At 35.3% G+C, this 17,078-nt stretch overlaps 5 protein-coding genes across 6 annotated transcripts; 2 read left to right on the forward strand and 3 right to left on the reverse strand.

Moving 5' to 3' along the window:
• Positions 1–211: 211 nt before the first annotated feature.
• LOC104765087 (serine acetyltransferase 3, mitochondrial) lies at positions 212–1,980 on the reverse strand. Its single transcript, XM_010488755.2, has one exon. The coding sequence runs from the start codon at positions 1,734–1,736 to the stop codon at positions 546–548; it is 1,191 nt and encodes a 396-aa protein (XP_010487057.2). The 5' UTR covers positions 1,737–1,980; the 3' UTR covers positions 212–545.
• A 757-nt stretch (positions 1,981–2,737) lies between these two features.
• LOC104767481 (uncharacterized) lies at positions 2,738–5,747 on the forward strand. Its single transcript, XM_010491499.2, has 4 exons — positions 2,738–2,897; positions 3,113–4,055; positions 4,143–4,482; positions 4,568–5,747. Exons 2-4 carry the CDS (start codon positions 3,967–3,969, stop codon positions 5,624–5,626), a joined length of 1,488 nt encoding a protein of 495 aa, XP_010489801.2. The 5' UTR covers positions 2,738–2,897; positions 3,113–3,966; the 3' UTR covers positions 5,627–5,747.
• A 3,516-nt stretch (positions 5,748–9,263) lies between these two features.
• LOC104765088 (small ribosomal subunit protein uS10c) lies at positions 9,264–11,092 on the reverse strand. Of its 2 annotated transcripts, none has more exons than XM_010488756.3 (4): positions 10,663–11,092; positions 10,522–10,560; positions 9,705–10,038; positions 9,264–9,493 (listed from the first exon to the last, which is right to left on the reverse strand). In XM_010488756.3, the coding sequence occupies exons 1-3, from the start codon at positions 10,885–10,887 to the stop codon at positions 9,727–9,729; spliced, it is 576 nt and encodes a 191-aa protein (XP_010487058.1). In that variant the 5' UTR covers positions 10,888–11,092; the 3' UTR covers positions 9,264–9,493; positions 9,705–9,726. The 2 variants fall into 2 exon arrangements, with proteins under 2 accessions (XP_010487058.1, XP_010487059.1); XM_010488757.3 differs by having other exon boundaries at positions 9,717–10,038; positions 10,663–11,046.
• A 1,315-nt stretch (positions 11,093–12,407) lies between these two features.
• On the forward strand, positions 12,408–13,221 carry LOC104765089 (uncharacterized). Its single transcript, XM_010488758.2, has one exon. It carries the CDS (start codon positions 12,500–12,502, stop codon positions 13,079–13,081), a length of 582 nt encoding a protein of 193 aa, XP_010487060.1. The 5' UTR covers positions 12,408–12,499; the 3' UTR covers positions 13,082–13,221.
• A 2,987-nt stretch (positions 13,222–16,208) lies between these two features.
• On the reverse strand, positions 16,209–16,864 carry LOC104767482 (uncharacterized). Its single transcript, XM_010491500.2, has 2 exons — positions 16,834–16,864; positions 16,209–16,744 (listed from the first exon to the last, which is right to left on the reverse strand). Exons 1-2 carry the CDS (start codon positions 16,847–16,849, stop codon positions 16,311–16,313), a joined length of 450 nt encoding a protein of 149 aa, XP_010489802.2. The 5' UTR covers positions 16,850–16,864; the 3' UTR covers positions 16,209–16,310.
• Positions 16,865–17,078: the final 214 nt, after the last annotated feature.

The raw sequence follows: 17,078 nt of genomic DNA on the forward strand, positions 1-17,078 counted from the left end.
AAACTAGCCCAGAACAAGCCAAGAAGACCAAGACCTCTGCTCTGTATTCGCTTTACCGTTTTTTTCTACAACAATTTCCAACAGAAGCAGATAACACTTACAGACAAATAGGTAGAGTTTAAATTGATTGTAGCAAGCAATCCAGGATCCTGAGTGGCCTTGTTGTCATTTCCTAGAAAGCTGTAGTAATCAAAACAAAACTCAAGACAAATGATGAATCTTCGTTTTATTTCCACCAACAGGTTTGATCACATAATTCATGGTTTAACCAAATAAACACTTACAAACTAAACATATATCTTTAAAGTAGTCTCTGCTAATCAGAAACCAACCACAGGAAACTCCACTAAACAGAGCCTAGAGTTTCCGAGTTTTACATTAAAATCCCATCTTAATCAGTCAATCTTATAGAGAGAGACAAATGATCTGATTATGGAAACAGCATCGCATATCATAAGTTCTCCAGCTTCAATAACAGAAGAAGCCGAGAGAGAACAATGAAAAAGCCATTAACAACAACAATAAAAAGCAAAGAACTTTTTTTCTCAGATTACATAATCCGACCACTCGGATATATGCGATGTCTGGTCCATAGTCAAACCAGGAATCTTATCATGCGTTTTCGGATTATCTTTACCACCAAGCAACCTCGCCGGATTTCCAACAGCGGTCGTACGTGGCGGCACATCCTTCAACACAACAGATCCAGCACCAATCTTAGCTCCTTCTCCAATAGTAATATTCCCCAAAATACAAGTCCCAGCTCCAATCAAAACCCCATCACCAATCTTAGGATGCCTATCACCACACTGTTTCCCCGTTCCTCCAAGCGTGACGTTGTGAAGAATCGAAACATTGTTCCCAACAACCGCCGTCTCTCCGATCACGATGGCCGTAGCGTGGTCAAGCAAAACCCCAGTACCGATTTTAGCACCAGGGTGAAAATCAACGGCGAAGGCTTCAGAGACTCTGTTCTGAATCAACAAAGCTAAGATTTTGCGGTCTTGGGTCCAAAGCTCATGAGCAATACGATGAGCTTGACAAGCTAGGAAGCCTTTAAAGTGGAGGAAACAATGAACGTAGCTAATACAAGCTGGGTCTCTTTCTTTCACAGCCAACAGATCTTGCTTCACAGATTCAACAATCTCGGGGCTCTCGTTAAGAACACTTGAGAACAAATCGAAAAGCGTGTTGCTTGGGAGATTCAAATTGCTGAGTTTAACGGATAAGGTATTGGCCAACGCAGCTTCCAATGATCGCTGAGAGACGATTGAAGCGTGGTAATAGCCGGAGACGATTGGTTCTCTCTCGATGTCAGATTTAGCTTCGTCGCGAATCTTGGCCCAAACGTCGTCGATCTCAGCGTCTCGGTCGAGGTCTTCGAGCAAAGGACGGGTGTGGAGGGTTCTGGTTTGGGTTCCATTGAAGGAGGAAGCAGAAGATGAGCGGAAGTAATTCATGTAACGAACATCGTCGTTGGTGGGATTTGAGGTATCGCGACGAGAGATCTGGGGTTTACCAGTACGGCAGGTGTCGATGCACGCAGCCATTGGAGGAGGAGGAGGACGACGAGGAGGAGTTTGTGGTCGTTGTTTGAAGGTGGAGGAAACAAAAGAAGGGAGAAGGAAAGAGGAGGAAGAGTGACGATGATGATGATGAAGGTTGATGTGTGGTGAAGATGAACGGAGCATATATAGGGACATTGAGAAGTGGCGGCGACTTGTGACCGGCAACATTGTTTTTTTTCTCGGCTAATAAAAAGAAGATAGAAAAAAAAAAAAAAAAAAAAAACGAAGCCAAAATGGAAAGGATGTAAACAAATTTATATATTTTGGTGTTTTCTTCTTTTTCTCTGTCTCTCTCTCTTCCCTTCAGTTTTGTTTCCTTTTAAAAATTTTCAAAATGCTTTATTTATAATTTCTTTGTTTTTATAGTACCATTTTGTATTAAAATGTGTTTACTGTGAACACTGTCCAATGGGAGTGGAGAGGCTCCGTGGCATGGCAAAATATATTTATGATTACAATATTTTACGAGAAATTTGTTTTTTTTCCAGTCATTAATTTAATAGTTTAATTTATTATTATTTTTCACAAAACTGTATTATAAAATAAAATGAATAAATAAAAATATGTGTAATTTAGTTTTAAAATGTTGTGTAATTTTAAAAAAAAAATGGTATGGCAATTTTTTTTTAATATATTTTATTTTCCCTCGTGCAAATAGAATAAGAATCAAATTTGAAGGACATAATACATATAAATACATGTCGACCAATCGTAATAAAGTAGCACCTTGTTTGGTTGAAAGAGTAATAATACCACATGTTCATTTTGATTTGTGGTCAGAGTTTTTTTGGTGTGTGTATATAATAGTATAGTATAGTATATTTTGATTCTAAGGGAGTGAAGCTCATCAGCTCACACTGCTCACTCATCACATGGAGAAAGGGTATATTTCTATCCGTACTATTTGTAAAGTGTATATTTCTACCTGAACAAAAGAGAAGTGTATTATCCAACCGGAACGCCAATAAAATTCAAAATTACTACCCAAACTTTGAATCGTTATCGATAATACTACATTGACACAAAAACTGTTAGTCAACCGTTAAATATGAGTGATTCATATGACACATAAGCAATGATGTGGCAAGAGTTTTTGGAATCAAACTCAAAACGACGTCGTTTTGATTTGGGGGAAAATTTTCAATTAGGATTTTTTTTTTTTTGATTTCACGATTCATTTCTCTCTTTCTCTTTCTCTTTCTCTGCGAAGGCGAAAATGGAGAACGAGGATTGAAGTTAATTGCGAGGGATAAGTGTAGAAGAAACAAGGCGTGAATCGTGGGAGTTGTTAGCATTACCCACAATCGTTTCCACAGAAGCGAAAATGAGGTATTTTTAGTTCGTAAATCACAAACATTGCTTCGATTTTTGGTATTAAATCTTGTGTTTTGTCTTGTTTTTGTTTAATAGTTACATAATGTAGATATTTGGAGACAATAATTTGAAGTTTTATCTTTAAAGAGTCGTATTTGTTTACTGCACACTAAGTGTTTGATTAAATGCTTGAGTGTTTGAAACTTTGTATAATTTTTTTTTGTTGACAGCAATCCGGATCATGTGACATTCCTTGTGTATTTTGGAGGGTATTGGGTGAAGAATCATGTAGGAGATGTTGCTTATCTCAATGGTAAAGATATAGGTATAGAATGTAAACCAGAAGAGTTTTTCATCAAGTTGTCGGCGGAGTTGGGGGAGAGATTATATGGCCAAAACATGTGGTATAAGTACCCTTTTGAAGAGCATAATGAAAGAAAGAGATTGAGGTCTGCGGATTTGAGTTTTAAGAGGATGTGTGATGCGGGCAGATGGACTGGAGTGATGAATGTTTTTTTGGTGAACTCAACAGAGCATCCTAATGATATCGAGTCATCTGAGCCATGTGAAGAAGAGATCCGCGTTGAAAGAAATGTGGCTTCTTTTGTTGATGAGGATGAGGATTTCGATTATCATAACACACCTCCTAACTCTGATGGTGAAGAAGAAGAGGAGCATTTGGTTAGATACAAACGAGGTAGTGGTCAGCTAGAGATAGAACAAGTATTTGATAGTCTAGAGGAGTTCAGAGAAGCTTTAGTAGCTTATGCATTAAAAGAGGGTTGTAACATAAAGATAAGTAGATGGGGGAAAGACAAGTCAGCGGCTGTGTGTGGGACTAAAGAGCCTTGTCCATGGTATATCTACTGTTCTTATGAGGAGTGCGTTGGCAAGTGGAAAGTGAAAACTTTTGAAGATCAGCACAGTTGCACAAATGATAACTATTGTAAGATATTGAAAGCACCTGTGATTTGCAAGATGTTTTTGGATGATATCATAACTGATCCTGATTATGGACCAAAAAGGATGCAACAAGAGATTGAGAAGAACTACAATCTGATAGTAAGCATAGACAAATGTAAAAATGCTAAGAAAAAAAGCTGTAGAGATCATCGACCGTGAGCACAAGGAGCAATTTTCTAGGCTGAAAGATTACCGCTTAGCACTTCTTCAGTAAGTTCTTCTTTCATTACTGAAATTTTAAATTTAACAAGTGTTTTCCAATCTGTTAACTAGGTTTCCATTTTGATATTTTGCTAGATCTAACCCTGAGTCAACAGTAGTGCTAGACACAGTGCTTGATGATGATGGATCAGAGATCTTCCATAGATTCTATGTGTGTTTTGCTGCCATTCGAAAGATGTGGTCTATGTGGTGTCGTCCTATCTTTGGAGTGGATGGTTGTTTTATGAAATGCACACTAAAGGGACAATTATTGGCTGCTGTGGGGAGGGATGCTAACAATGGAATGTATCCCATGGCTTGGGCCGTTGTTGATATTGAAAATGAAGACAATTGGGTATGGTTCCTAGAAAAGTTGAAGGTTGATTTCAATCTACAGGAGGGTCAAGGGTTTACTATCATATCTGATAGGCAAAAGGTATATCTCCAACCCGTACTAGGCTTTAGAACATGTAAAATGACATGTATGGTTTAACTAATATATCTTTGTTTTGCTTTTACAGGGTTTATTGAATGCAGTGGAAAGAGAGTTACCTTATATTGAACATAGAATGTGTGCTAGACACATCTATGGGAACCTAAAGAAGATATTTCCCCATCAAGGTGACATGAAAAAGCTCTTTTGGCAAGTAGCGGAAAGTTATACCACGAAAGAGTATGAAGCAAATTTGGAATTGGTAAAGAGCTATGATATGCGTGTTTATGAAGCCATGATGGAGAAGAACCCAAAGAATTGCAGCCTTGCTTTTTTCACGCCAACATCCTCCTGCGTAGATGTTCATAACAACATCTCTGAATCTTTCAACAATGCAATAGATCCTGCAAGGTATATGCCAATAGTAGAGATGTTGGAGACGATAAGGAGAAGAACCATGGTGCGTATTGATATGAGGAAGACAAAAGCTGACAAGGATCTAAGCAGAGTACCTCCTAGAATAAAAGAAATGATAGCGTTGGAGCAGAAAAGGCTTAAGTTCTGCAAGGTTATCCCTGGATCAGACGGTAGAAATGAAGTCCGTGAGTCAGGTACATCTTACTCTGTGAACATTACAATGAAGACATGTGCCTGCAGGAGATGGGAAATGAGTGGAGTTTCATGTAGGCATGCATTACGCATCATCGCAGAAAAGAAGCTAAATCATGAAGATTACATCTCTAGTTGGCTTCTCAATGGAAGGCAACAACAAATTTATAGGGACTCAATTCGGCCAGTAAATGGTATGTGTTTCTGGGATAACTCCGGTTCTGTGATATTGCCACCTCCAAATCTGGTTGAAGAACTTGAAAACAGAAAAGGAAGAAAGCCAAAGCCAAAAAGGAAGAAAGGGAAGAATGAGTCTCCAAAAAAGAAAAAGGCTAGTAGAGAGAGGAGAATCATGCATTGTCGTCGTTGCAGTTTAACTGGACACAATGCAGCTAAATGTCCAAATATGGAAGTGGAAAGGTCTATGCCACCTAAGAAGAAGAAGAAGACTAAACCATCGGCAGATGGAGGAGGACCAAGTCAACCAACACAAAACACATTTTCAAGTCAACCAACACAAGACACATTTGAAGTATGAAGCGGTTTAGGACTATTTCTTTTTCTCTTTTTGATGTCATGGTCTGTTTTTGGGGACATGTAACAACACAATGTCTTTTGATTTCATGGTCTGTTTTGTGACATGTACCACAACCAAATGTCTCGGTCTATTTTGGATTCTATCACAGTTGGATTGGGTTTTTGAGCAATGTCATATGTCTTGTTCTTTTTTCATTACCTTTCATACAAACAAACAGTCTTACAAGCCATATTTTTCTCTAAACATCCAAACTAGTTACTCTCATACAACCACTTTTTAACTCACATATTCAATACATACACATGAAAAACAAAACCATAACCATAACAAAGCCAACAATGTTCTTCAAGCTTCTTAGTTGCATTTTCATCTCTTCGACCTCCTTCTCAACCACACCCAAATGCACACGAGTCTCCATGGCGAGAGTATCAATCTGAGATTCGCAAGCATTGACATCCTTCTGCAATGTCATTGCAGCTCCATCAATGTTCTCCACTTTCTCAATCAAGTCCTCGATCTCTTCGACCATAGACGTATCGGTCCATTTAAATGTATGATACTAATTCTATGACATTTACAGACTTTTAGTTGCAGACACAGCCAAACTACACAACAAAATTTAGAGAATCACACTTACCCCATCCCTTCCAAACGGACACCCATGAAACAATCTTCCAGGATTTTTAGCAGTTGTCGATGTCTTCAAAACAACAGGTTCTCCACATTGACATCTCTTGGGGAAACCTCTTCTTTGATTATCCATTTGATTTCTTCGAAGAGAAAGAACCCTAATTGAAGAACGCCTTCGCAGAGAAAGAGAGAAATGAATCGTGAAATCAAAAAAAAAAAAAAAACCCTAATTGAAGTTTTTCCCCCAAATCAAAACGACGTCGTTTTGAGTTTGATTCCAAAAACTCTTGCCACATCATTGCTTATGTGTCATATGAATCACTCATATTTAACGGTTGACTAACAGTTTTTGTGTCAATGTAGTATTATCGATAACGTTTCAAAGTTTGGGTAGTAATTTTGAATTTTATTGGCGTTCCGGTTGGATAATATACTTCTCTTTTGTTCAGGTAGAAATATACACTTTACAAATAGTACGGATAGAAATATACCCTTTTCCTCTCATCACATGTTCTTTTTTTTGTGACACCTACTTTATGGTTACCATCAACCCCATTTCTATCTGTTTATTCTTTTTTTTTTCAAAAGTAAAAATTACAGCGAGTACGAAAAATCAAATTACTTCCTTTTTGGTTAGCAAAAATTTGTAACTATTTTAATGAAAAAAACTTGATTATTTTGGACGTAGAAGTGAATATATGCAAGTACAATGCATGTAAGTTTTAATATTTCACTGTCAATAATCTAACATATATAATAATAAGCCCTTTCTGCTAAAGATAATCCTTGTTATACATATATATATATATATTTCCATGCTTTTATATATATATATTTTTTTTAAATATAAGAAAAAAAGAATGACGTATGTAATGACATTATTTAGTTTGGCTATAGATCCGTGAAGCCATCGTCTTCTAATCATGTCTTCCTATTTTCAAGCGAAGGTCAGCTGAATTTTAATCATCTCTCTCTCTCTCCAATCAATTAACTTATCTTATCAATTTGTTTTCAACTAATATAGGATTAGACAGTGATATATATTTAGCTATTAGTGACTTACTTAATTATATCCAAGTGAGATGATGTGAAAAGGAAATTAAAAAATCTTCGATGGACTAAGAAATATAATTTATTTTACTAACTGCCATCCCAAACAACAAGGCAAACCAAAAAAAAACACAAAGGTGTGTGTATTTTTTTTCTTCTTTTTCTAAGAACAATTATTGGTATTATAAAACGCAAAAAAAAAAATGGCACATCAATGACAATAAGGACCCCTCCAATAATCTCCCGACAAAATTATGTATGAGTCTCAAAATAATACTTTGCTAAATCCAAAAGAAGAAAGAAAAAAGAAAATGGAACTTATGTTTTTTTCACGCTTACGAGAACGAGAGAGTATATTTTGTTTCCTTTCAATTTCAGCCGTTGAAAGGACTGTCTCTTCGAGTGTTGAAAAAACATAACTCTGTTTGCTTGATGCTTCTTATATGACGACTGGTACTATTAGACTATTAGTAAACAACAAGACTGAATTAGAATTGATTTCAGGATATATATATTATCACGAATCATTTACAGCTAAATTCCATAATACACAATTGCAAAAATAGTAAATCTTAAGTGATAGTATAGTATAGTACTAGTTCATATCAGTGTGTATCGTCACGTCATATATTTAATCCAACATGAAAAACTTGGTATGTAAATAGTAGAAGAAAAAGAGAAAGCACAGTTTTGACTTCAATGTAAATGTAGGTCTAAACTTAAACTTGATAGGGGTCAATATGAACAAAAAGTTTAACCATTTTTGTTGATGCAAATACGATGTGATGCAAGTTGCGACTTGCGACAACCCAAAATGATACTACTATTTCAATTTTAATTATAGAATCTATCTCGTACATATAAAGATTATTGACGCTGAGATTATGTATGATTGATTCCAGTAATACTTCCGATTTTTTTTTTTTTTTTTTTAAGAGAAACTACATAATCGAAATTAAATAAAAAATGGACGGTCCGTGTTGGTATATCGTGGGAATATGCCTTATTTAACTTTAGCGACTATTATATAACAGCCGCATCATTGTCTCATCCACTTACCTAAATTCAATTTTGGCGACTATTCTTTTCTTTTTTTTTAGGTCAAGAGATGATGGATGATCATACGATGGATGAATTGAATCACTTACGAAACCAAATACTATGGCATTTATGATTTAATTAATCATAAAGTTGTTTGTGTATGATATTGTAAGTGGGGGGAAAGAATATTCTTCAAGTTTAATATTTGGGGGATGAAATTTTTCTGCATAATCCAAATCAGACAAGGAAAACGATATTGAGATCAAACATTTTAAAGTTTTGAATGTTAGATTTGGCTGCTAAGAAAATTGTGACGTATGGCCGCCCTAAAGCACTGACTATATAGTATCCTTAGTTCCAACCACGCATCCATATGTGGTGTCGGACTGGCCATCTAGTTGACTAAGTTGAGTATGCTGGTTCTACTTCTACAGCTTCAGTTCAGGAGTGGGAGATGAACCTCCTCATCTTTCTTACAATGAAATCATTGGAGAATTAAACCGAATACTTTGATGTAGGCAATGGCACAGACACTTACAATTCGTCACAAACTCTATAGGTATTATTCAGATGGTGTCTAATCCTCACGACTAGGCTTCAAAGACGAGCAAATTCGCTCACCTTTATAATATTTAGACTCAACCTTATCTACCAAGTACCAACCGAGAAATCAGCAATGTTGTATTAGCACTTTTCTTTATTGGTTATATGATGCAAAAAAAATGTGTTTGTGACAAAAATTTAAGAATTTCCCATGTTGATTACAAGAATGACGTCGCTTTCAAGATTCCAACGTCCTGATTTATAAAAACTCCAAGTTGGGTGTGTATCATATTATTACTTAGTCATACTTATATTGAAAGAAAGATTCCACTTAAATACATAAAGAAAACAATTTGATCATAACAGCAATTAGTAAACAAAAAACAAATTCCTTTGAACTTGCTTAATTGAAGATATATGTTCATCAACTAAGAACCAAGCATCGCTAAAGATTCCAACTTTGCTAGGACCAGATAATACAACTTACATTTTTCATTACAAAGGCTCTCTCTCAAAAAGATGATAACAAGGCTTACCAGTTCTAAACAATGTGGTTGATCTCTGAAACAGTCTATTCATTCAATGCAAAACGCCCATCCACCTCTGAGGAAGAAAAACATATTTTTGGTTTAAGAACAAGTATCAAGTACTACTTGATGGTCAAAGAGCAAGATTGTAATTTGATGAAGATTCTGGGTGGGTAAGTACACACAAGTTTCAGTTGGAGCCTATTTGCAGAATTTTCACTAACTAAACACATCAGTTTAAGATGTATTCAGAATACAGGAAAGAGGAATGAGATTTATATAGTTACCATTATAGTTACCGTTTGTTCTTCAGAGCTTCACTTCAACATCAACACCAGCAGGAAGATCAAGTTGCATCAAAGAATCGATAGTTTGAGCAGTCGGGTAGAGAATATCAATCATGCGCTGGTGTGTCCGGATTTCGAAATGGAACCTAGCATCCTTGTGAACGTGAGGAGACTTGAGAACACAGTAGATACGCTTCTTGGTTGGCAATGGAACAGGACCCATTGTCTTAGCATTGGTATTTCTGGCAGCATCAAGTATCTGCTTGCATGAATCCTCAATAAGAGGCACCCAGTATGATCTGAGCTTGATCCTAATCTTCTGCTTTGGGGCCATCTGCTAACACAAAAACAAATCAACTTCACCAAAAAAAAAAAAATACAAAACTCAGGTGTGGGGGAATCCTATTGAAATACAGTAAGAGCACTCCCATCTAAAGGTGTTCAAATGAGCAAAGATGATTAAAACTTGAAGCCATTTCACACAAATGAGGCTTTTAAGTGCTGTGAAAACGAAGTGAACCAAGAAAAGTCAATTAATTGGACAAAGAAAACACCAACTATAGCATATCGTTGGAACAATCTGATGCGTATCAATGTCTAGTAGCAGTGAGCTCTATCAACAATGGACATATAGAAGTTATAGAACACACATTATATGAGACTTTATAATGCTTTGAAAACGTAGCAAAACCAAAAAAGGCTAGTGATTTGACGAAGATGGACATAGAGAAGTTAGAAGACACCAATACATAAAGTATTCTGTAAAATTTGCCTATCAATCTCTAGTAAGTGAGCTCTAAAAGCAATGGACTTTTACCTTATCTGCGTCAACACTGATGGAGGAAGAGCTCGGAATCTGAGAATCACACATACACACAAACAAAAAAGGAATGTATTAAGAGAATTACATCAAAAGCTCGGAATTTGATTCCCAAAAAAATCGAAGAAGAGAGTGTACCTCAGAGGGTTCATCGAGAATTTCTGGGGTAGGATCTAGGGTTTCAGGAATAGCGAAGAGCTTCGAAAACGAGATGGAAGGTTTGGTGAGGACGGAGGAAGTAAGGCCGCTATGGGTAGAAGAAGATGAAGGTAGCAGAGAGACTTTGAGTTTCGTAGACGAAGGCGAAGAGCTTGGAATGACGAAAGACGGTAACAGAAGCGAAGATACAGTAGAAACCGCCATGGAATTAGCGAAACAAAGGATTCTCTTCTTCTTCTTCTTCTTCTTCTTCTTCCTCCTCTATCTTAAGGGTGAGGTCTTCTTCTTCAGCTGTGTTAGTTTCTTTGGTCTCGAGGGTTATCCATTTTATCCAAAACCTTTTCTATTGTATATTTTTAATGTGATGAGATATTATTTAATCTAAGCCCATTTAATAAAACAAAAAGGCCTACGCTTCTTATTATAAATACCCATTTGGCCCAATAGCAAAAAAAAAAAAAAAAAAAAAAAAACCATAATAGTAACAACGGTTATTTATAATCTGCTGCACTATAAACAAAAATGCTTTCAGAATTCCAATCAATTGAAATTGAAACCTAGCTTGTTTGTTGCCTCAAACTCTTTAATTGGCAAGAAAAAAAAATTGTTGTTTCCCGATTTCAACAAAATATTTTCCGGCTTGTTTATGTCTTCAAATAAAACGACAAAGAAACCTAATAAAATATGCAGTAGTATGTGGAAAAGAATGTACATATAAGACAATCAACTCGTTGATAAATATTGGATAAAATCATAAAATATTAATCCACTAAAATATTACTATAAATCAAGGAAACAATATTTAGTGCTTTTTCCTCGCTATTCTCACAAAGTCACTAGGATGCAATTGATGGTTTTGTTGCTCTTTTGGTTGGGGTCTCTCTCACCAATTTAGATTTGAGATTCGTAGAAAAACTCATCCCTGTGGCTGATATAGGTGTCTTCTTGATATGTACATTTTTTGTTTGTATTTTAAAAGAAGAGAACAAGAATGCTTAGTTAATTTAGTTTTGAGTTTTTGAGTTCTCTACACATCCACGATTCAAAACCACCTATGGTGTGTGCAACCAATGTTTTAATTTTACGTTACATGTTTGATTCATGAACTCATACTGAAAGAAAAAAAAAAAATACAAATACAAAAGCCTAACAATTAACATGATGATAGCAATTCAATTAAAAGAAAATGACTTGAACCAAAAAAAAGAGACAATGACATCTTCTTAGAATTATTGTCCACACGCCCTTACTATTCATAGACCAATCATCCCTCAAAGTCGTTTGTATTCCGCTTATACATACATATACTTGTCTCGATCAGTCGATCATAAGCATATTTATATTCATCATTAGCACACACCCAAGTTAATATATCATGATACCTTCTTGCATAATTGTCATCTATAGCTTTGACGATTTAGACATAATTCCGAAATAAATCAAAACTTATAACAAGTTTGGAAAACTAAATTTATATGAAATCTATATAGCCAAGAAAATGCCAAAAGGAAGCATAGATTATTAGTTGACAAACCAACAAAAGTAGGAACATTGATATTTTTCTTTTATGATCCACATAACTGGGAAAACCATACTCCATACGTGGCATGCAGATGAAGAACAAGGGGTAGCTTGGTCAAATCGTCCCCAGATGCTCATTGGCACAAATATCCCCAATAACTTCTATATATACCAAAAGCCGTTGAGTGTCAAGCTTTGCACAAACCACACTTAACTTTGCTCATTCTTTCTTACTTTTTCTTCTTATAATCTTTCATCAATAACTCACAAAACCAAGAAACCAAACCAGAGAGCGATGGATCAAATAAAACCGGAGTTTCTGAAGAGATTGACGAAGTTCATAGTAGTTTCGATATGGGTTTTATCTCTTTTAGTCACCCACAACTTCTATTTATACAGATTCACGATTCAACTCGTAACACATGCAGTAGATAAGAACTACATGTTCCTCCTCTGCAATGGTCTCTTAGTGGTTGTTGCAAAGTGCTCTGGTTTGGTCGTTTCGTCAAATTCAATAGAGACAAGTAATGCTGAACAAACTTTTGATTACCGAGATTTCAAGAGTTACGGTACGATACTGGAACTGGAGTATGACTGTGCTGATGGAATAGGACGAACAGAGTCCTTTCTTGCAGAGGAATTTACAACTCTTGAGGAGGATACAAAACATCAAGAAACCGAAGAAGAAGATGACAACACATTAGCGGATAATGATGGAGATGAAGAGTGTGATCTTCGTGAGGAAGAGGAACTAGAGGACGTAGAATTGTTGACATCTACGGAGGAGGAGGAGATGAATAAGAAGTTCGATGAGTTTATCAGAAAGATGAAGGAAGAGCTTAGAATCGAAGCTAGACGGCATTTAATCCTTGTTTGAGTTCTTAGTTTAAATTAGTTTCGTTAAAATAAAATTTGCATGCAACTTGCTCATTTATATAGAGCAAGATTCCTAGCTTCTACTAATTGTCTTTGTACTACTCAAAGGCATCTCTAATAATGAAATACTTCTTTTTTTTTACATCTAATTCTCGCATTATATTTTTTTATCAAACATTCTCTCTTAAATATATACTACATTGCTATATGCAAAAAGTGAAGCTCATCAAACAAACATGTGTAATAGGGGTAGGAGGGATCCACATTCAAACACGATTAATATAACATTTGACCATACATACATAAACATACAACTATATTTGTACATATATTTCATATGTATCGATCTCCATTATTAATTCTATATAGCCTAGACTGATGTACTACATGTTTTTAGTGGTGCGTTGTCTGCACACCCGACGGTTTCGGGGAATAATGTTGTCTATGCACACGTGTACCAATGAATTTTCAATCTTAAAGAAAAAAATGTAAGATGGATATTTATATTTCAGATTCAGGAGAGGACCGATGTGCTTTCATATAACATTGTACATATTAATGGTTTAATATATTCCTGATTTCATTTCTTGGCTTAGTTGATTATCGTTCCAATGTTTAATTTTCTTGATCTGATAATAACCTTTTTAATATGAAAATGTTTTTTTCTTTAATTAATATCATTTAACATGATGCCAAAGATTGAACCGTTGAAATCTTATTAAATATCGGGGGCACACCTAACAAAGTAACAATGGTGCAATACGGTTCTGGTAAAATTAAAATGTACATACATATATGCATTTATCTCTATTATACTATTAGCGAACTCTAAAATGATAACTTCAAGAGACTTTTAGTAGTAGACTCATTACAATAATAATTTATATATAGTGTATGTTACGTCAAAATGATGTATAGTGTGTTCATATATTTAATCCCATGATCCATCAATCCATATGTTGCAAATAGTGGAAACAATTATCAACGAATAATCGAATCTATATTTTCTTTTTTAAAAAGGGAATATATGAGTTTGCTTTGAAGACTCCATAGATTCTCGGCTCTTCTGCTTTTACGTTTTTTTTTTCTCCATACCTCTTTTTTTTCCAGTTTTTTTCCACTATCCATCCTAGCTAGTCCTACCTATCCACCACCAGTCTCCAAAATAAATATTTAGTTTGAATATTAAAAAATGGAGTTACTGTGAAGTTTGTTTAGAATATTCTAGTCGACATAGCGTTAGGATTTCACTTATTTTGTAACCGTTTGAACTATATTAGCATCACGTTCCATTTTCTTTGATATACAATATCTTTTCTCTAGTCCTTTCGAGAGGTTGTTACTCAAAAAGAAAATTTGATATTGACTAATTCAATTTATCAACCTGACAAAACAAAAAGAAATAATAATAACCAAACTATAAAGAAGAGTTTAGTAATGTTTACACATGTATCAAACAGGCAGGAGTGAGACAGTCGAAGTACATGGGAATTGAAGATTCGGCACTCTGTTGATTAATATGTAATCATTATTTAAAACACCTCTAGATTTTCTTGGTTAATTAGTATTAGTTTAAGAAAATGATCGAGAGCGAAAGATCTATCGAATAGTAGTAATAGACTATACGATTTTGACACAACGGAACATGTCCACTCGAGCGCGTTCATATAAATAAATGGACTCACATATATAATTAAACATGACAAAAGAAAATAATATAATAAATGAAATGCGTCAGTTTATTTCATGTTATATTGGATATATATCAGGTTTTGATCGCAACATGTTTGACATGTAAGTATTCTTAACGAACGACATTATGCATCTTAATTAGTTTGTATATATCACTCGATTTCGATTAATACTTTTCAATTTAGGCGACCATCTAAGATGTAAAGGTTCCAAATGTCGTATGATAGATTAAACGAAAAAAAAGCCATAAATACCTAACAAGGAAGAAATGAATGGTAGTGTATAGATCAATCATGGAGCTATTTACATATAACCAAAATCGAAAATTTGAAAATAAAGTAAAACCGAAAGACATGGAGAAGGAACAGTAAACTCAATCAATGAACAAAGAAACGAAAAAAAAAAAGAATCAAAATTATAACAATTAATATTAAGTGGGTCCAATTCCTATTGAGAGGAAATTTGATTAAACCACATCATATACATGATGAATACAACAATCATATATGCTCTCAATAATGTTCAAAGCTAAATCTAAGAAAAAAAAACATAACAAACAATATTCGTGAATTGCTGAGAACAAAAGACGTAAGGATGTAACAAGACTAAAGTCTAACGATGAAATCAGTATTTTGTGGGAAAGATCATGCGTACAGATGCTGTTGTTTGATTTTATATGGAACAGTGGAGTGAAAAAAGCAAATAAATGTAATTGTTTTCGAGTATGTAAAAGGAAAAGAAACTATGGTACGAACTACGAAGCTCAAAAATTGAAAAAAATTGTTCTCTACTTTTGTCTTTCTTTATTGCTCTCTCTAGAGACTTTTTTTAGAGATAAAAGTTTTTTGGTGACAATCAGAAAAAGGCAAAATGATGAGAGAATGAGCGGTCAAGTTTGAAGTAAGAAGTAATCAGTACTTTGCTCACCGGGCCCTGTGGGTAGTTTGTGTACGGGGAGGTTCATGGACCCATCACTCATTCATGTGATGAAAACAATCAGTTTTAAGAGATAAAATAACACAGTAAGAAAAAAAGGAATTGAAATCTTGCTTATATGGCCGAGGGAGAACAAATTCATCAACATTGGCAAAATCTAACCATGCATATATATTTCGAATGAATATGATGAACACTCTACTCATTTTAGAAGCAAAAAAAAAACAAAATATAAAGAGAAATATGATGAGTCAAGAACTTTAGTAAAATTGGACAAAACTATAGTATCTTCAGTCCATTATTCGAGTGTGTTTGATAGTTCTTGATTATTTCTTAAAACCAAATCAAAGAAAAAAGTTCAGAATCCACGTCTATAAACGCAATCGCTTTAAAAAAACAGCGATCAGGAATATAAACCAAAAATGCGGCACTGAGAGAAACAAGAGAGAGAGTCGCATATAAACGCATAAACCAAGCAAATAAAAGAAAAAGTTCAGAAGTCAACGTCTATAAACGCAATCGTTAAAAAAAAACAGCGATCAGGAATATAAACCAAAAACGCGGTAGTGAGACAAACGAGAGAGAGAGTCGCATCGCATGCATCACATGATCGCGCAAAATCCTCCACCCGACGAACCCGTATAATACTGCGGTTCTACGTAAGCGTAATTATGAACCGATCTTGCCGATGGCATCGGCATAGGATAAACCGGCGGTGTTGTATGCGGGTTCCGTGGTGCGTGATCCGTCTGCCGCTGCTGATTATACGTATAAGGAGCATAGTTTCCGGCGCACGCATACAGCGGATACGAATATGGATGATAACCACCGGCGGAGGCCAAGGAAGGAAGGTAATAGCCTGAATGACCGTAATAACCGCCGCCCCGGGGATTCATAACTTCTCCGTCGAAACGGAGATTGATGATCTTTCCATGTTCGCCGTACCGATCCATTACCGCCATCAATATACTAGGGTTAACCCTCGCCTTTAGTTTTATTGAGTTGTCGTCTCCGACGAATTCCATTGAGTAAATTGCTGTATAACAATATTGGAAATTTGAAAAAATATCACCAAGAAAACAAATCATCTAACAAAACAAACGTACGTACGTAGTAGACACGTACCGTAGAGACAATGCATTACTTCTGACACTTTTTGCGAACAAAGCATGCAGCTTCTGTTCACTTTCATCACACAGCTCTACAGAGTAAATTAAACAACATCGTTAAACAAAAAAAAAAACACATATAAAATTAATGGATTAATAAATCAGAATCGTTTGGCTAACCATATCGACACAGTAATTGTAATCCATTGATGAAGCTTGTGAATTCTTTTATTTTTTTGTTTTTGCTTTGGTTGCGTGGTG

This window comes from Camelina sativa, chromosome 19 (genome assembly GCF_030686135.1).
Source record: "Camelina sativa cultivar CO46 ecotype springtype chromosome 19, ASM3068613v1".
NCBI lineage: Eukaryota > Viridiplantae > Streptophyta > Magnoliopsida > Brassicales > Brassicaceae > Camelina > Camelina sativa.